The sequence below is a fragment of the Schistocerca gregaria genome, chromosome 2, assembly GCF_023897955.1.
Source record: "Schistocerca gregaria isolate iqSchGreg1 chromosome 2, iqSchGreg1.2, whole genome shotgun sequence".
NCBI lineage: Eukaryota > Metazoa > Arthropoda > Insecta > Orthoptera > Acrididae > Schistocerca > Schistocerca gregaria.
This window is the reverse complement of record NC_064921.1, coordinates 784,118,053-784,139,264: the sequence shown is the minus strand read 5'-3', so window position 1 is coordinate 784,139,264 and position 21,212 is coordinate 784,118,053. Positions and strand designations below refer to the sequence as shown.

The window sequence follows — 21,212 nt, the reverse complement described above, 5'->3', positions numbered from 1 at the left end:
GTGTGTGCCGCTTATAGGAAACCACTTCAGCCCCAGAACTAAGAGATTCTTTCACAACAACTACGTAACTGCTACCTGAATCTTTGTTAATTCCATGGACTTTAACAATTAAGAAGTCACCAGCTTTAATTTCTGAAATAGCCTTATCTGATTTAATGTCTTCATCCCATGAACAATTGGATTCTTCTAAAACCAAGTGAGTGCTGTCTTCTGATGATGAATCCGGTTCTTGTGGAGTAGCTTTCTTTTTTTTTTATTCTTCTTTTCATCTCTGGCAGAGGCTTCTTCTTCCAGGTGAGCCTCCAACTGGTGAACTTGTAAGAATAAGAGATTCTCCTTTCTTTCAGCCACGAAGCAAGGCTTCTGGAGCCACAAACAGTTGGGCTTTGAATTCTTGTTCATGAGGACAATGAGGAATGAGATTATCAGTTGAAGTTGAAGGAACTGGATGAGAAGCAGATGCAGGAGGAGGTGGAGGAACTGAACCAGGAACTGTATTAGGGACATTACTTTCTGAAACAACTTCCTTCTCAGTTGGCTCAAATAGTTGGTCTGTCACAGATGAACACAAAAAATCTGTGTCACTAAATGCTTCGTCATTGAAAGGCTTTACTCCTGTAGCTCTGAAACCTTTGCTGATATTAGACGGAGTGAAAGCAGATAGAAATGCTTCACCTACTAGTCCTGCTACATCATAGATACGCAGCGTCTGACCAGGATGATTTAGTAGCCATCTGACACAAGCTTTGTTGTAAAAGGATTTGAAAGGCCCAAAAACAGCAACATCCAGAGGCTGCAGCTTTTGGCTGCAGTGTGGTGGTATTGTTAACAAAACTATGCCATTTTCTTTGGCAAATGTTATTGCCCTTATGGACATGTGGCTTTCATGATTGTCAATGATAAGAAGTTTTGGCTTTTCTTTGCTTTGCCGTTCATGTTTGACAAAATGTGCCAATACGTCCATAAATCTGTCCCCGGTCATCCATCCTGAGGCGTGAGCCGCCCCTGCACTTCCAGGTGGTGCATTGTGGAGCATGTGATCATGAAAATGGACACGTGGAAACACAAAAAATGGAGGAACAGCTTTTCCAGTGCTCGCAATTATGCCACACATGGTTACAAGCATGCCTCTCTCTGCAGAAGGTATCTTCCCCACTTGCTTCTGGCCACATGGAGACACTACCTTTCCAGGCTTCTGTACTGTTGTGACACCAGTCTGATCAAGGTTGTATACATCTTCTACACCAAATTTGAAGTTTCTATAAGCTTCCTTCAAATTGGTATAAAATTTATTAACATTTGACTTATTGAAACGAGTAACATCACTCAGACTAGTAGCTTCAGGTTGCCTCCTCTTCAATGACCAGCATGGTTTCAGGCCTGGTAGAGGTACAGAATTGCAATAGCACAATTTACAAAAACAGTTTTAGAAGCACTAGATGAGATCAGCTATGTAACTGGCCTTTTACTAGACCTGTCTAAGGCATTTGATACAGTTGACCACCAGAAGCTGTTTCATAAATTAGGCACTTGGAGTAAGGGGAGTGGTTCTCAAATGGTTTCGTTCATATCTAGAAAACAGAGTACGGTCAGCAGAGATCACACATGTCTCCAGTGGATCAAAGTACATTTGGAAACATATATCTGATCCGCAAAATATCAATCTTGGGGTCCCTCAAGGAAGTGTACTAGGCCCTGTATGATTTCCCGCAGCATATCAGCCATGGAGAGAAAATATTGTTTGCGGATGACAGCAACATAGTAATCACCAGTAAGACACCAGCACAAATGTTGGAAAATTTTACTGAAGTATTGAGGGATGTTCACAAATGGTCTCAGAAAAACAAAGTAACTCCCAATGCAAAGAAAACAAATACAATATGTTTTAAAATGAACAGAAAACAGAGACTCTTAAATTTAAAACTAGATAACATCTCCATAGATGATGTACCTACAACAAAATTCTTAGGGTTGCACATTGACAGCCAAATGAAGTGGAATGAACATGCTGTGAAATTCTCAAAAAAGATATCCACAACATGTTATGCACTTAGAGTCCTTGTATCTGCATGCAGTAGTGAATGTTAGAGAAACTGTGCCTACTTTAGTTATGTTCATTCAGTAATCAGTTATGGTATTATTTTCTGGGGAAACAGTGCTCATAATTTACAAATGGTATTTAAAATGCAAAAGAGAGCAGTGAGTATTATAACAAAAAGCAGTAAGTGGGCCCACTCCAGAGAACTTTTCAAAATGTTAGAAATTCTAACTGTTCCTTGTGAATTTATATTCCAAACCATAGTGTACATTAGGAAAAATATAGAAAATTATAGCACAAATAGCTATAGTACAACTATAACTAACTGTAGTACCTAGAGAGGAAGAATAAACACAAGACTCAAAATAGCTTCTTGTATGAAGCTGTAAAACTGTATAAAAAACTGCCACAGAAAATAAAAGAAGCAGATAAAGCAGATAACATGTACTGCTTTAGAAAAAATCTTAATTTGTTTTTGCAGGCACACTGCTTTTACACTATAAGTGAATTCCATAGTACAAAAGCTTTTGTTTCACAATATTTTGATAAGGAGCAAAAATGATTGTAAATAAACTTATAGGTCACAATGTTTAACTACATGTAACAACAAACTGTATAAATATATGATTGTACACAACTGACAGCGTCCATACATTTTAAAATGTCCACGGATGGCTAAATAAATAAATAAATAATAGCTAATAATATGTTGTTAGTATTCAAGTTAACCGTAACATCACTTTAATTATTTAATGTTATGTCTGAGTCAGATTGCTTCTGTGTTTGCTGTCCCTGGTATTTTACTAATTGTTTTCTGGTCAATACCACACCATGCGTAATGTATGATACAATAAAAATTTTAACCCGTATGTGTAATCAGAAAAGTGTAAAAATTAATCTCGCTGTGCGACAGTGTCTGAAGAAGGAAATTAATTGTCGAAAGTAATGGTGGAATTTTGAACAGTAATGGCTGCATGCCGTATTATGTCTCACAGAACCAAAGTCGGTCATATTGCGACCTGATGAAACTGTATTGTTGCACTGTATGAATAATGAAAATAATTTTGGAAAAAGCAATGTAGTTCATAATCACTGCTACGGAAACGGAAAATTGTGATGGACCTACCAAGTAAAGTACAATAATACAAAGCATGTAGGCAAGATTGCTGATGTAAAGATGTGGTGCCTTACCTTGTATCCGCGATTACAGCGTAATTTCAGGTGTTGACATACAATTCATCTTTTTCAATGTATTCTGCTCTCATATCCAATTTGTGGTGACCAACAAACACATAACAAAAGGAAGACAATATAGTACATATAACAATGCATCGAGACATGAAGTAGTCAATTTATTTATTTATTTATTTATTTTGCCTGTTCATTCCTGGATTGAGACAATACAATGAATTATAGTACTGAATATCAAAAAATTTCATGCAAACTCTCGGCTCTTGGGCATGGCTTTTTTTGTTAAAGGTCCATTCATGGATTTTTAACCGTGTTTCTTCCCTCTGTGGTAAATCGGACTTCGTGAAAAAAACAGTACCCAAAGATGATGGTGGATGAAGCTGGACAAATTTTTGCTTAAAACTGCGGAACCTTTTGCCATGTCAAGTCACCCAACAATCATATTCTGAAATAAAAACACAATTTAAATTACAATACTTACAATATAAAGTTATGAGAGCTGTCTGGTTGCAACTCATGAATATATAAATAAAATAATGTAGTATTAATGGCAGTAAGGCACATATGTCCGATCTGGACAAGACCTAGAAAACAAAATGTGACTCTTCTTCTTTCGCCAATTATATGAAAATAAAAAATTTTCAAATGTTTCCAGGGGTTGCATACAATATTTATACAGCTGAAGACTATATCTATGGCTCAAATTATTTCTTTATTTCATTATTTACTATTACGTTTTCTGCTAGTAAAAGCTCAGCATGGAAATGTACCCTTAAAAAGCGTAAAATTACAGAATTCGTTGAAGGGCTCAAAGTCATATCCATAGAGATCTTGGTGGAGTGAGATATGATACAGATGAAACTTATGTCTATGTAAATTTCTCCACACACTACTGCGACTTATTCCAGAACCACGTGGAATCTGTTGTACACTTACCTCATAATTGTGTGTTATAGCAGCCGGAAGAACAACTTCATTACCATTGTTAGTTGTTGCATTTTTTGCATTAATGCTTTCTGGGCTCCTAGCTGCCTGTTTTGATGAGACTTATGTAGACGTTGGAAATGGTACACCATGGATAATGCCATCAATCTGGATAGTATTCTGCATACACTGATACAACTGTGGTTGCATTTTTGTGACATTCACTGTAAATTAACATCATATCTATTTTTTCTTTGTTTCTGAAAACCAGCATATTGATGAGATAACCGGATGTGTCACAAACCACACACAAAAAAGGGAAAGTCCAAAACATACATGAAGTGCATCACAGTGTATTTTCATTTTTGACACCAACAGCAGTGTAGCAAGCCCAAGCATAAGACAATAATGTACTGAACAATTTAAGTAGAACATGCATACTGATAGTGGTATGTTTGTAGCAAGCTGGAGAACAGTGCATGCAATCCTTGCCCAGTACATAACAGCAGAAACTGCGGCATTCTTGCCATCCTTTAAAGTCTAATATTTCAGAATGTATGAGATTTAGAACAGTGAACCCAAGTTTGCCTTCACTAATTGTGTCTATAGTTTTAATTTCTTTAGAAAAAACATACAAGTGCCTTAAAAAATTTCTTTGTTTTGAAACTGCTGCTCTTTGATCTTCATGGATTCTGCTTTTCAGTCCATTGTGTGAGCCACTGACACAGGTACATCCCTGGCTGGTTGCATTTTTCACATTTTGTTTCTTTTCATAAATATATGAGGTAGTAGAGTTAGGTGAGAAACCTTTATATTATCAAAGGAGAGCCAACTATGAAATAACAGATGTCGGGGTACCAGCTGTTATAAAATGCTATTTGACCACTTACATCAGCATGACTACCATCAAGCTATCAGTTGGGATGAATGACCATAGGCAGAGAGTGTATCCTTACAACATACAATAACCTATATCCTTGCAATATACAATAACCTGCTGTGGAGCATGCTCTACAACATGACAGTCGTGACCTCAGTACCTGTTTCACCACATTTTCCGTCTGGATTCTTCCCGCAGACACCAGTTTCTCAGAACTCCGCTAGTGGGAAATGACGTTACATCATCTCCTTGGTTCTGACCGTAATTAATGTTAATTTCTTCAGTCTCAGCATTTCCTCTCAGTAACTATTCCTTTATTCATTTCTTTTCATTTTCTGTGTCTTTTGTTTTCTGACCTGTCTACTTTTCCACACCCCCACCCCTACCATGTAGAATCCACTTAGCTGTCTGCTCTTATTAACACATGAACATAATGTAGTCAGTAATCTCTGTCTTGCGTATTACTCTATCTTCCAGCTTTAAGTTCTCAGGTTTTAAAAACTCATCTGGTGCAGTGCTCAGCAGTCAGTTTTTCCTTTTCATCATGTCTAGTAAGTATCCCCTAATCCAAGGCTCTGGTTGACTTTTCTGAACTCTCCCCATTTACTAAACCTCACAAATACTTTTCTTCACTCATGTTGTATCCCTCCAACCCTTCTACCAGAAGAAGGAGCCACTGGCTCCAAAAGCTAGTAAATTTAAATATCTTTATAAGTGGGTTCTCCTGCTACTGCTTAGTGAATAGATTGAATAGATTTTTTATCTCTCCAATTACATTATATTTTGAAAACCTGATTATTTTCTGTGATAAGATGTTTGTTAGAATTGAGAGAATGGAGGTCTTCAAATTAAGAGAAGACATTCTTAACCCATTAGTACCTGATTTACTTTTAGTTATTTTTGTACATTTATTAGAGGTACCTTCTTTACTACATCAGAAAAGAAGCATTTAAAGTGAAAAAGCCATTTTTACATTTATAGTTTTAAAATAATGCCTCATACCATTGTAATGCTAAACACTATTGAGAGCAAAACATATATTTTTATGGATAGATTACACATTTTTGTACTGTAAAAAAAAAACAAATTAAACATGTATACAAATTACAAATCCAAAACAAAAAAAGCAAGTTACTTCATATGATAAGTAGCAAAACATTCAGCATGCAGTGCCACATTACATTTCTTGCAAGTGCCATTTGCTGATGTCTTACAATTTACCCCAACACATGGTCTGCTTTTCATTTACTATATTTTCACAATCAGGGGTTTCATTCCATCAAAGCAGAGCTCACCTGCTGCAGTACTAGTGTGCAGGGTTTGTCCAGGCCCTTCAGTTGTGCCACGTGCCTGCTCAAGTATACCTCCATAATTTATCTTTAAAAATTTATATGAGAGATTGTATTTCCATTTGTGGTGTAGAATATCCAGAAATTGTGTACGTTAATATCCAATTGCCAGCTGAAAAGAGGCCAGCACCAATTCCTGGTACATATATTTATTCTGTGCTGATTCACATCTTGACCTATTTGATCAGTTCCACTAATACTTGCTGTACTCTGACAGAATGTTCAAAGAGCTACTATGTGTTTCCTTGATGGCTTAGGATATTTCCATGCCATTCTGCGACAGAGTATGCCTGTCCTGTTTGGTATGATTCAGCTCATGCCAAACAGGTGGATGTAGCTCTCAATGAAACCTGCAGAATTGTAACAGTTTACTTGAAATCCACTCCAGTCGAATGGCTTTACCACCTCACAGAAATAGCACCACCACATGTTCAAAGAGAGATAGCTACAGACAAGGAAAGATAGGCAGTGGAACAGGAAATAACCCACCCTCTGCATGGGTATTAACCACATCTGCAACTACTGAAGTCAAGGAAGAGTTTCCTTAGAACATCAAAGGATCTTGGAACTACTGCTGGAAAATCTAAGTTACAAAACTATGGAGGGCTATGACCTACCTCCCCCCTGGTTGGAAAAGAGTTGTTGAAGCTTTACCTCCAGGCCACGATAGAGAATGGACGACTTGGAAGTCCTAATTAGACAAAAGTTAGCTTGGCAAGATGGGAATACACTGATCCAGATGATATTCAGTATGACTGTGGAAATCAGACAGTTCTGCATATGCTTCGGTGTCACATGTGCCCTGTCTCCTATACAGAAGATGATCTTCAACAAGCAACAGAAAATGCACTGGAAGTGGCCAACTTTTGATCAAAAGTAATTTAATCATATCTGTATAAAATGTATGGACATGTACCTGTATGTTTCTGAGATGAGAATAATAATAATCTCTTGAAATCAGTTACTGTGTTTACACCAGGTGTATTTGATGCTGCAGAAACAACCAAAACCTCATGCCCTTTACCTGGAAACAGACCATTTTCTTTTGTAGGCCAGAATGAATAACACCTCTTTCATCTTTCTCCATTTACTTTCTCTTTGGAAGGGGGAAATTTTGGGGGATTTGATTTTCCCTTGCAGTCCCAATGCCTCCAGAATGATACAAAATTACAACAGCAATAGTCATAATGGAAAAAATGTGCAAAAATTGTTAAAGCACTCTCATTATTGTTTAGTGTTATTTTTATGTAATGCTGATACTGTAGTGTATGGTCCTATGATACAAATAATGTTGCATGAATTCAAATAAATGGTATTGATTGTTGGCATATTAAGTGATTGTTTATAGCTCTTTTGAATGCACATGATCAAATATTTTAATTGTTATACTTACTGTATATCCATCGTGTGATGAGATTCAAGCCACAGGAAAAATGTTTAAATTCAATTGCCAACTGTAAATGAAATGGGTAAATGAACAAATGTGTAATGGTATTGCTTTATAATAAGTACTGATTACCAACAGTGTATTGAGATGATACAGTATAATTTGTATGGGATGTAAACATGCAGTATTTCTGTCAAGCAGATAACGTTCAGATGCACATGAATACTTTCTATGTACTACACTATGGGAAGCTTTTAGAACCAAGTAGGATCTGGTATTTTCAAGTGCAAAGAGAATAGTGGTGACTAGCAAAACAGTTTTGAGATTTTTTAAAAATAGTAAACAACTCTGAGCACAATTCGGACTAGTCAGTAACTGTCACATGTTCTGGCTTTCTTGAAACTGACATGCATGTCTGTGTGACAGGATACAATGTGAGTTCAGATTATGATGATCACTATGTTTTATGGTTTGATGTAGCTGCCATCCCCTGCTCCTTGCTGGCTACACACTTGTCGACAAGTACTCGTTCACAAATGGAATTTTTGTAAACCAGACCCAGTTCATTTTTCACAGGAACACTGAATGGACCATGGTGCCATAAGTACACTTGTGACATGATGATTCGGTTCAAAGTCGCTCATCTGAAAAGTTGTGCTCCCATTTTTGCAGAGGAATTCAGCTGTTGCCCTCATGCACTTCACTGTCGTAAGTACAATAATGTGACATACTCATTCTGTTGTGGTGCTAAACTAACGAAAATTTATTGAAGAATATATAAAATTTTACTTTTAAGTAACTTTGCATTCTATGTTACAGCTGTAGGCTCAGATTATGTTCTTCAGTCCTCAAATCATACGTCTTCAGCAGATGGTAAGTCAGAAACATTATTTTTCATTGCGTGCATTAATTTCCCCAACTGTGATTTCCTATGTTAATGACCAACTATTTTACTTTACTGTTCTGTGGAATTTTGGGTGAACTGCTGGATATCTGTAACCTGTTGCACAATGTTTCGGTGCAGTGTCTTGTGGCCATGTTCAAGTGAATACTGGCGAAAATACACTGATGTCTCCTACATAACACCCCCAGGTACACACATGATGTGCCCAGTTGTCACTGCATGTGTGCAGCTTCAGTGCAAGCACTTCTGCTGCAAGTCTGTGCACTACACAGCACACCCTCTGTGATGAAAGCTCTCATCAATATCAGATTGACTGTCTTCACATGGCAAAATTGGAGAATGATGCTGGCTATATAAAGAATGAAGTTTTCCTATGGCAGGATTCCTTACAGAAATTAGCTGTAACCCACTGTCTTGATCGATAAGGGCCTCAACCAGTCATTCATGATAGTGCTCCAACATGTTTTACATATGGACCACAATTTTTGTTTCACTGTTTTTCATTGAATGGGCAGTGGAAATACAGTGTTTGGTAATGGCAGACTTGTTAGCTTGGAGAGGCAAGTATGCTACTGGTGTTCCATAATATCCTGAACAGTCAGTGCCATTTGCCCTGTATAAGATGTGCAGCACTCACTCGGAATCCTATAAACACTTGCCTTCCACAACACCAAGACATCTTTAACGGTTCATAATGTGGCAGGGTCTTAAATAGGAGATCTCTGGGCATCATTGGCAGTATTCACCTGAAGGTGGCCTGAAGAGTCTGTGCCAAAATATTGTAGCAGAAAGTTACAGACAGCTGGCAGTTGACCCAAAATGTTGTGGAACAATCTACATGCCAGGAAAGTTTTAAATTTCACATACTTTATAAAATTATGTAAGTATCAATTGAGGGTTTTTGTTCATGTCAGCATGCCCAAGAAAAAAATCTGCTCAAGAAAATTGGTTCATGATGTAATGGAACTATATTATGAATCACCTAAAATATCCAAAAATAAATGTCATTATCAATCATGATTAAACAAATGCAGTGTTTATTTCACTGTTGACTTTTACTACTCTCCATTCATCCCCAGTTCTGGAATCATGAAGAATTTGCTGAATAATTGTATTTGTTTATATCTTCTCCTCTCTTTAATTGGATGAAGAATTCAGTGGACTGAAGACTGTAATGGTCATAGTTCATTTTGGATAAAACTAAATGTGCTTCATGAATGCACTGAGTATGTCAAAAAAAATTTACAGCCCTTAGTTCCGTCAGGTAACTTCCTCTTTATGACAGCTCTTTGTGCTTTAGTGGGTGCAAGTTTCATTTTCCCAAGCAACATTTAGCTTTCTAGCATGAAACACAACTTGTGAGCTGCTTTGTAGTTTGCAGTTTTCAGTCCATACCTACAAAGTATGTATACCCCTTTATTACCCCTAAACATTTGGCATGGTCATAGTTGAGTTGATAAGCTACACCTGCAGGACACTGGCATGCACAGCGTTCACTCTTCATTATCTTGTTGACAATGATACAATATGTCTCCTACAATTTTTTGGTATCTCAGTATCAATTCACTCATGCTATTTCATAGTGTTTTGTCCCAAATAATAGTTTGCCATTACCAGATTGGTATGGAGCATCCTACCTAAGCTTCCTTTCCATTCCCATACTCCCTAGTACATACTTATTCAGAAGCACATCTCTTTCTTTACTATTTGGGTTGTCCAGATTTTCGTCTGTCATACTGAGCAATAGAAAATCCAGGATGGAATGTAACAATATTGGAGAAGGAAAGCTGCTACTCACCACATAGTGCAGATGCTGAGTCATGATAAGCAAATGCAACTTGCACACACGTCTACAGTCTCAGACAACTGAAACCAAACTCAAGTTATGATTGTGTGAATCTTTTTGTTGTGCCTTTCGCAACTCAGCATCTCTGCTATGTGGTGAGTAGCAACTTTCCATTTCTAATATTAATACTGAGCAATAAGAAAGAATAGCATCCACCACTACATTGTCTCTCCTTGGGGTGATGAAGAACTTTCGAATACCTGTGATGAAGATCTATGTCAGAAGAGTGAAGAGATCTTATTTGCATTTCCTGACAGTGGAAAAGAATCTGCAGCAGCAGGTTCTCTGTTTTAATACTAGTTTAACTACTGAACAGTCTTTGTTGTACACTGCTTGGTTGCAATTATCTCCTTGGTTCAGTATTTGCCAAGTGTTAGCTTCTATTTACTGCACAGACCTGGAGTTATTCTCTCAGTTATCCTGCTGCTGCCCGTTCAGTCAGGTGATTCCCTGGCCATTTGCTATATTACAATTTGTTTATTACAATAAATCAGGTTGTATCAGAAATTTCCCTCAGTTAGTAAACTCTATGCTACCACGTAAATTCTGGCCATATGTGAATTAGTATTCATTTGTATATAATATATCTCATATTTGTTGATGTTTGTAAAGTTTTGCCAGTCATTTAGTGCAGTTTTTCTGTAAATATAATTTTCCTTTTATATTGTCATATTTTCTAAAACTTGAATCCTACACTATTGAAAATTGTTGGCAAATTATTACTGCAAATACTCTAAAAGCAAATCTACACCAGTCTTGCTATTTTTACTATTCAGTTTTAAGTGCTGACAAAGCCTACATTTCTATGGAAGGTTGCAGACTGATTATGCAATGGTAAGACAGAGATTTTGGAACTAGATTTTAAATCATAAGATATTTCCAGGGGCAAACATGTACTCTGACCACAATTTATTGCTTATGAACTATAGTTTAAAACTGAATAAACTGCAAAAAGGTAGGAATTTAAGGATGTGGGACTGGATAAACTGAAAGAACCAGAGGTTTTTGAGAGTTTCCGAGGGAGCCTTAGGGAACAATTGAAAAGAACAGAGGAAAGGAAAGCAGTAGAAGAATGGGTAGCTTTGAGAGATGAAATAGTGAAGGCAGCAGAGGATCAAGTAGTTAAATAGATGAGAGATATTAGAAATTCTTAGGTAACACGAGAGATATTGAATTGAATTGATGAAAGGAGAAAATATAAATATGCAGTAAATGAAGCACGTGAAAGGTATTTCAAACATCTAAAAAATGAGATTGACAGGAAGTGCAAAATGGCTAACCAGGAATGGCTATAAGACAAATGTAAGGATTTAGAAGCATATGTTACTAGGGGAGAGATAGATACCATCTACAGGAAAATTAAAGAAACCTTTGGAGAAAAGAGAACCATATGTATGAATATTGAGAGCTCCAATGGAAAATCAGTCCTAGGCAAAGAAGGGAAACATGAAAGGTGAAAGGAGTATATAGAGGTTCTATGCAGGGGAGATGCACTTGAGGGCAATATTATTGAAACAAAGAGAATGTAGATGAAGCTGAGATGGAAGATACAATATGGAATGAAGAATTTGATGACAGAGCACTGAAATATCTCAGTCAAAACAAGGCCCTGGAAATAGACAGCATTCCATTAGAACTATTGATAGCCTTTGGAGAGCCAACCATGACAAAAATCTTCCATCTGGTGAGAAAGATGTTTGAGACAGGTAAAATACCTTCAGACTTCAAGAAGAATACAGTAATTCTAGTTCCAAAGAAAGCAGGTACTGACAGGTGTGAAAATTAAAACTATTAATTTAATAAGTCATGGTTACAAAACACTAACATGAATTCTTTACAGAAGAATGGACAAACTGGTAGAAGCCAACCTCAGGGAAGATCACATTGGATTCTGGAGAAATGTAGGAATGCATGAGGCAATGCTGACCCTACAACTTCTCATAGAAAATAGGTTAAGGAATGGCAAACCTATGTTTATAGCATTTGCAGACTTAGAGAAAGCTTTTGACAATGTTGACTGAAATAAGCTGTTTAAAATTCTGAGTGTAGCAGGGTAGAATACATGGAGCGAAAGGCTATTTACAACTTGTACAGAAACCAGATGCCAGTTATAAGAGTCGAGGGGCATGAAAGAGATGCAGTGGTTGAGAAGGGAGTTAGACAGGGCTGTAGCCTATCCCTGATGTTATGCAATCTGTGCATTGAACAAGCAGTAAAGGAAACTAAAGAAAAATTTGGAGTAGGAATTAAAGTTCACGGAGAAGAAATAAAAGCTTTGAGGTTTGATGATGACATTGTAATTCTGTCAGAGACAGCAAAGGACTTGGAAGAGCAGTTGAATGGCATGGACAGTGTCTTGAAAGGAGGATACAAGATGAACATCAACAAAAGCAAAACATGGATAGTGGAATATAGTTAAATCAAATCAGGTGATGCTGAAGGAATTATAGTAGTAAGTGAGACGCTCAGAGTTGTAGATGAGGTTTACTATTTGGCCAGAAAAATAACTGATGATGGCTGAAGTAGAGACAATATAAAAGGTAGACTGGCAACAGCAAGAAAAGCATTTACGAAGAAGAGAAATTTGTTAAAATCAAGTATAGATTTAAACAAAAGCGTCAGGAAGTCCTCTCTGGAAGTATTTTTATGGAGTATAGCTATCTATGAAAGTGAAATATGGAGAGTAAACAGTTTAAACAAGACAAGAGTAGAAGCTTTGTAAATGTGTTAGAGAAGAATGCTGAAGATTAGATGGGTAGATCATGTAACTACTGAGGAGATACTGAATAGGACTGGTGAGAAAAGAAATCTGTGGCACAACCAGACTAGAAGATGGGATCAGTTGGTAGGACACATTCTGAGACATCAAGGGCTCACCAATTTAGTACTGGAGGGAAGTTTGTGTGGGGTGGGGGATTAAAATTGTAGAGGGATACCAAGAGATGAATACAGTAAGCAGATTCAGAAGGATGTAGGTTGCAGTAGTTACTTGGAGATGAAGAGGGTTGCACAGGACAGAGTAACATGGAGAGCAGCATCAAACCAGTCTTTGGACTGAAGGCCACAACAGCAACATTATATCCATATTACAACATAAAAAGAAGTTTCTAATTTTTATATTTACAAACTTTGTAACCTTTGTCATTTGATATTAGTACTAAAAATTTTCATATAAGTGCATATCATTGGAAAATGTTGTATAAACTAAATCTGATAAATAATCTAAAAACAGAAGTTACTTGAACTGTAGTTTGACTCATTGAGTGTTCTGGATTGTTCTAGAACATGTATATGTCTTATACTATATCTGATTTGTGCCAGTTGCATTATTCTGTTTCTGACATGGTTTAACATAATATGTAGGGAAATTCTTTGGAAAGTGCAAGGGAGCATAGGTAAAGAAAAGAGCTCTAAGTCTTATGTTTTAATATTTACCTCTGGAACTGTATAAATATGTATGAAATGAAATGTTGAATAAATCAAGTATTATGTCACAATAACTATTAACTTCATGGCAAGTCATTTCAAAACCTGGACCACTTTTGTGTGTGTGTTGGATGCATTGCCTTGTGGACTTACAAATACATTGTTGTAAAAAAAACTTTAGTTCAGAAGTAATACTCAACAGCTTTACATTTCAGAGGATATACAAAGAGAAAAGTGTATCTTACTGTAAGTCATCCATAGCCATTAGCAACTACAGAGGTTGATAAATGCTTGTAAAGGTCTTTTATTAACTGATGGTGTGTCCAAACAGGCTTGTGTTGATTTAATATTAACACTAATTCTTTCTGGTCCATAAGGTGATTGAGATGCAATGCAACTGACAGTTCTGAGAGGAAAAGCTTTCTCAGTATTCTGAATTTTGGACAGAAGGGACTACATTTGTAATCCTGAGGTTTACCCACTAATGTTGTGCATTGCCCCAGTACGAATTAGGTACCCAACTTACTAAATGTCTGACAGAAATTCCCTGTCATGTCCCACCAGAGTTTTGTCTCCAGTTTGAAGCATCAGACAATCAAGCTGATTTGTTGAGTCTTGGTCAGGTGGGTCATGGCTAATAATGTTCTGAAATACTTGACAATGTCAGTCAGGTGAATTTGTGAGCTGAAACCTAAAAAATTCATATTAATGCTCAGCATAAGCATTTCAAAAACTGCATGACTTGCCAGGTGTTCAAGAACTGCTGTGATGAATGTCTTCAACATGTGGTGAAATCACATCCAGATGTCATGGCGTTGGGGAGTCACACCTCATTACAGGTGTCAGACATCATAGGCTAGGCAGACTGGTGAAACAGGACAGGGGGTAAACTGTGGTGGAACTAACATCAGATTTTAATGCTTGGCAGAGTAAAAGTGTGGCTGAACACACTATGTACCTAACACTCCTAACGATGGGCCTCCGCAGCCGATGACCCACCCATGTGCCAATTTTAACACCACAGCTTTGACAACTTTGGCTGAAATGGACCTTTGATATGGGCATTGGACATTGGTGCAGTGGCAGAGCATTGCATGGTCTAATGAATCCTGATACCTTCTTCATCATGCCGATGTGAGGGCATGATTCCATCATCTTCTGGGAAAACATCTCCTTGAAACCTCTACTGCAGGACAGAGACAAGCTGGTGGCAGCTCCATCATGCTCTGGACCCATTCATGCTAATCATGTTTTCCAATGGCAGTGGCATTTTTCATTTCACAGGCCCAGGAGTGTGATGGAGTAGTTCTTTCTGCACAGGCTCTGATTTTTCTTATTTTATTATCATGCTCATTTCTGCCTAAGTGGGAGACAAAAAATATTTTGGCATTTGGAGGAGAAACTTGGCAACTGAAAGTTTGTGGAAAGAACTCACTACAACAAAAAACACCTTTGTTTTAATAATTACCCTCCCTCCAAACTCACACATCATATCTGTGATATTCTCTCTCCTATTGAGCTACCCTTCTTTTAACTATAATAGTTTGCTTACACAGTTTGTTCATTGAAAACTGACAACCTTCCGCAAATGTCTGAGGTTTCATGGCACAGGAACACTACTGCAACATGCTGCCTAGATGTAAGACAATGTCATATGGAGTCTGATTGTACCTGTTGCAGAAGTATGTGTTGACTTCTCCGAGACAGTCCAGGAAGTAAGAGTTGCTGCTAACCTTGGGTGGTGTGTAAAACCTCTACTCCCAAAGAAAATAATCCACAGACCACAGGGGCACTACTTTGACCTAATAGTGTATTTTTCAACACTTCTGGAAAACCCACCTTGTAATGTTAAGTTGACAGGTGCTGGCGTCTTTATAAAAGTCAACTTCATCTTGCAGGTATATCCATGCATGTGAAAACATTCAGATCCAGACGAAGGCCTGGTTTTAACAGAAATAGTCATCTTGGAAACAGATAATAACATTTTAATGCATCTAGTTAATGAATTACAAAAATTGGGGGAATTTTTCTGTGGATAGCTATCATCATTATCTATCCATCATCTCTTGACTGTCTTTGCATCACACACAGAACTGATATGCAAATTTGCAGATTTATCAATTACTGAAGTTTCTGAATTAATTCCTAGACTCATTGCCCCATCCCTTGATAGTATGATATCACAAAACCTCAGGAAACTTAAATTTGGAGGACCAGATGGGTCCCTCTCATCCTGAAGTCTGAGTGGCCTGCCCATCCTTTGTGTGTGTGAGTGTGTGTGTGTGTGTGTGTGTGTGTGTGAGAGAGAGAGAGAGAGAGAGAGAGAGAGAGAGAGAGAGAGAGAGAGAGAGAGAGAGAGTTGGCACCATTACACATTTAGTCTCCTGAGCTACAGCCCTTTAGGCTGTCAGTCAGTCAGAACAGGCCTAAAGTCTAATCTGTGACTGGTGTTTACAGTCGTCATCGTGTTCTTCAGTCCTGAGACTGATTTGATGCAGCTCTCCATGTTACTCTATCCTGTGCAAGCTTCTTCATCTCCCAGTACCTACTGCAACCTACATCCTTCTGAATCTGCTTAGTGTATTCATCTCTTGGTCTCCCTCTACCATTTTTACCCTCCACGCTGCCCTCCAATACTAAATTGGTGATCCCTTGATGCTTCAGAACATGTCCTACCAACCGATCCCTTCTTCTGGTCAAGTTGTGCCTCAAACTTCTCTTCTCCCTAATCCTATTCAATACTTCCTCATTGGTTATGTGATCTACCCGTCTAATCTTCAGCATTCTTCTGTAGCACCACATTTTGAAAGCTTCTATTCTCTTCTTGTACAAACAATTTATCGTCCATGTTTCACTTCCATACATGGCTACACTCCATACAAATACTTTCAGAAATGACTTCCTGACACTTAAATCTATACTTGATGTTAACAAATTTCTCTTCTTCAGAAATTCTTTCCTTTCCATTGCCAGTCTACATTTTATATCCTCTCTACTTTGACCATCATCAGTTATTTTACTTCCTAAATAGCAAAACTCCTTTACTACTTTAAGTGTCTCATTTCCTAATCTAATTCCCTCAGCATCACCCGACTTAATTCTACTACATTCCATTATCCTTGTTTTGCTTTTGTTGATGTTCATCTTATATCCACCTTTCAAGACACTGTCCATTCCGTTCAACTGCTGTTCCAAGTCCTTTGATGTCTCTGACAGAATTACAATGTCATCGGCAAACCTCAAAGTTTTTATTTCTTCTCCATGGATTTTAATACCTGCTCCGAACTTTTCTTTTGTTTCCTTTACTGCTTGTTCAATGCACAGATTGCATAACATCAGGGATAGGCTATAGCCCTGTCTAACTCCCTTCTCAACCACTGCATCTCTTTCATGCCCCTCGACTCTTATAACTGGCATCTGGTTTCTGTACAAGTTGTAAATAGCCTTTCGCTCCCTGTATTTTACCCATGCCACCTTTATAATTTGAAAGAGAGTAATCCAGTCAACATTGTTGAAAGCTTTCTCTAAGTCTAAAAAGGTAGGTTTGCCTTTCCTTAATCTTTCTTCTAAGATAAGTCGTGTTCCAGTGTTTCAACAGAATCCAAACTGCTCTTCCCTGAGGTCGGCTTCTACTAGTTTTTCAATTCGTCTGTAAAGAATTTGTGTTAGTATTTTGCAGCTGTGGCTTATTAAACTGATTGTTCAGTAATTTTCACATCCATCAACACCTGCTTTCTTTGGGATTGGAATTATTATATTCTTCTATATTCTTCTTGAAGTCTGAGGGTATTTCGCCTGTTTCATACATCTTGCTCACCAGATGGTGGAGTTTTGTCAGGACTGGCTCTCCCAAGGCCATCAGTAGTTCCAATGGAATGTTGTCTACTCTGGGGGCCCTGTTTCGACTCAGGTCTTTCAGTGCTCTGTCAAACTCTTCACTCAATATCATATCTCCCATTTCATCTTCATCCACATCCTCTTCCATTTCCATAATATTGTCCTCAAGTACATTCTCCTTGTCTAGACCCTCTATGTACTCCTTCCACCTTTCTGCTTTCCCTTCTTTGCTTAGAACTGTGTTTCCATCTGAGCTCTTGATGTTCACACAAGTGGTTCTCTTGTATCCAAAGGTCTCTTTAATTTTCCTGTAGGCAGTATCTATCTTATCCCTAGTGAGATAAGCCTCTACATCCTTACATTTGTCCTCTAGCCATCCCTGCTTAGCCATTTTGCACTTCCTGTCGATCTCATTTTTGAGACGTTCGTATTCCTTTTTGCCTGCTTCATTTACTGCATTTTTATATTTTCTCCTTTCATCAATTAAATTCAATATTTCTTCTGTTACCCAAGGATTTCTACTAGCCCTTGACTTTTTACCTACTTGATCCTGTGCTGTCTTCACTACTTCATCCCTCAAAGCTACCCATTCTTCTTCTACTTTATTTCTTTCCCCCATTCCTGTCAATCGTTCCCTTATGCTCTCCCTGAATCTCTGTACAACCTCTGCTTCTTTCAGTTTATCCAGGTCCCATCTTCTTAAATTCGCACCTATTTGCAGTTTCTTCAGTTTTAATCTACAGGTCATACTCAATAGATTGTGGTCAGAGTCCACATCTGCCCCTGGAAATGTCTTACAATTTAAAACCTGGTTCCTAAATCTCTGTCTTACCATTATATAATCTATCTGACACCTTTTAGTACCTCCAGGGTTCTTCCATGTATACAGCCATCTTTCATGATTCTTAAACCAAGTGTCAGCTATGATTAAGTTGTGCTCTGTGCAAAATTCTAGCAGGTGGCTTTCTCTTTCATTTCTTAGCCCCAATCCATATTCACCTACTATGTTTCCTTCTCTCCCTTTTCCTACACTCAAATTCCAGTCATCCATGACTATTAAATTTTCATCTCCCTCCACTATCTGAATAATTTATTTTATTTGATCATACATTTATTCAATTTCTTCGTCATCTGCAGAGCTAGTTGGCATATAAACTTGTACTACTGTAGTAGGTGTGGGCTTCATATCTATCTTGGCCACAATAATGCGTTCACTATGCTGTTTGTAGTAGCTTACCCGCATTCCTATTTCCGTATTCATTATTAAACCTACTCCTGCATTACCCCTATTTGATTTTGTGTTTATAACCCTGTAGTCACCTGACCAGAAGTCTTGTTCCTCCTGCCACTGAACTTCACTAATTCCCACTATATCTAACTTTAACCTATCCATTTCCCTTTTTAAATTTTCTAACCTACCTGCCCAATTAAGGGATCTGACATTCCACGCTCCGATCCGTAGAACGCCAGTTTTCTTTCTCCTGATAACGATGTCCTCCTAAGTAGTCCCCGCCCGGAGATCCGAATGGGGGACTATTTTACCTCCGTAATATTTTACCCAAGAGGACGCCATCATCATTTAATCATACAGTAAAGCTGGATGCCCTTGAGAAAAATTACGGCCGTAGTTTTCCCTTGCTTTCAGTCATTCGCAGTACCAGCACAGGGAGGCCATTTTGGTTATTGTTACAAGGCCAGATCAGTCAATCATCCAGACTGTGGCCCCTGCAACTACTGAAAAGGCTGTTGCCCCTCTTCAGGAACCACACGTTTGTCTGACCTCTCAACAGATACCCCTCCATTGTGGTTGTACCTATGGTACGGCTATCTGTATCGCTGAGGCACCCAAGCCTCCCCACCAATGGCAAGGTCCATGGTTCATGGGGGGGGGGGGGGGGTTACAGTACATATTCTGGTATCAGCAATTTTATCATAATTTGTTAGTTTTCAAGTCTGAATTTTCCTTTGATACAAAAAGACCATCTTTTTCTGTATCCTTGGTAACTGAGCATTCTTATTAAAAATAATTAACATGCTGCAAAAACTATATTATTACCTCCATGAAGCCACACTATGACAAAAACATTTGGTATAAGAGTTGCTGACTCCAGATATCTCTCTTCAAAATCTGTGATAAAAGAGTTGGCTACTAAGGGATACAAAGGGCCTTATGTAGCAACCTTGTCAGCCTGTTCAAATAATCTGTCGTACACATATACTGCAATGAAGGAAGAGTGAATCAGAATAACAACGTTTGAATTTTGTTGCCACTCTGTCCCTAGCTAGGATCCTTCTAAAAGATGAAACTACATCAAAATCGATTAAGCAAACTGTGTTACTTCACTGAAGTCTGTTGACGAAGTTAGCCAAGCTGCTAATGTGATGTGAACATTGTCCTACAAATGATCTCAATAAGGAAGCAATGAATTCAGAATTTCTCTTTATGTTTTTCTGCCCTCACTGCCAGTTCCATGTCATCCATGAGTGTCTGTACACTTACTTTGGTGCCACTGTTTGTGTTTTGTGAAAGGTTCTTTATAAAGATTCTGCTGCAGTAGGCATTGAAGGATACACACATTGTCCTTTTGAGAGTGAAAGGCATTTCATTTATCTTCTGTCTATGTATGGACCAAGCCTTTGTTTTACATCCACTGTGCATTAGACACTGTTTCTTTAAAAGTTTGTTTACAGATACTGTAAACTTCCATCATGAACTGTTGTACAATTACATATCAAGTCAACACTTCATCAAATACTCTTCTAAACTCCAACTATAGCTCTTCTATTGGTAATTAGTTAGCTTCATGTGTCATGGGTCATCTCCATGACAAATTATAATGATGTGGAATGAGTCATTTTACATTCAAATCACAAAATAATTATAAATATGGCTACACACTGAGCATTTATAAAGCTTGTTTTCCTACATCTACATCTACATGAATACTCTTCAATTCATACTTAATTTCCTGGTATAAGGTTGGCTGAAATACTCTCAGGCTATTTGTCTACTGTTCCATCTTGAACAGCACTTGGAAAAAAGGGACACACCAGTCCTTCTCTACAAGTTCTGACTTCTCATATTTTATTATGATGATCATTTTTTCCTCTGTAGTTTTTTGCAAATAAAATATTTTTGCATTCAGAGGAGAAATTTGTCATAGAAATTTCATGAAAAGATCTTGCCACAGCAGAAAATGCCACTGTTTTAACGAATGCCATCCCAACTCACATCCATGGCACTCTCTCCCCTATTTCGTGATCATACAAAACAACCTTTCCTTCTTTGGTCTTTTCCAGTGTTCTCTGTCTGTTCTATCTGGCAAGGACCCTAAACCACACAGCAGTACTCCAGAAGAGGACAGGCAAGAAAAGTGTTGGAAAACTCTTTCGTAGACCTGTTGCAATAAAGTACAGCCTTTTCTTTACT

General features: G+C 37.9%; 1 protein-coding gene across 1 annotated transcript in view; it reads left to right on the top strand.

Annotated features, from left to right (window-relative positions):
- LOC126336474 (uncharacterized) overlaps positions 1-21,212 on the top strand; it is a 97,960-nt gene that overhangs the window by 73,327 nt on the left and 3,421 nt on the right. The window contains exons 6-7 of the mRNA XM_050000214.1: positions 8,346-8,477; positions 8,589-8,642. Of these exons, the coding sequence (XP_049856171.1) occupies positions 8,346-8,477; positions 8,589-8,642 (186 nt within the window). The remainder of the gene's footprint in view (positions 1-8,345; positions 8,478-8,588; positions 8,643-21,212) is intronic.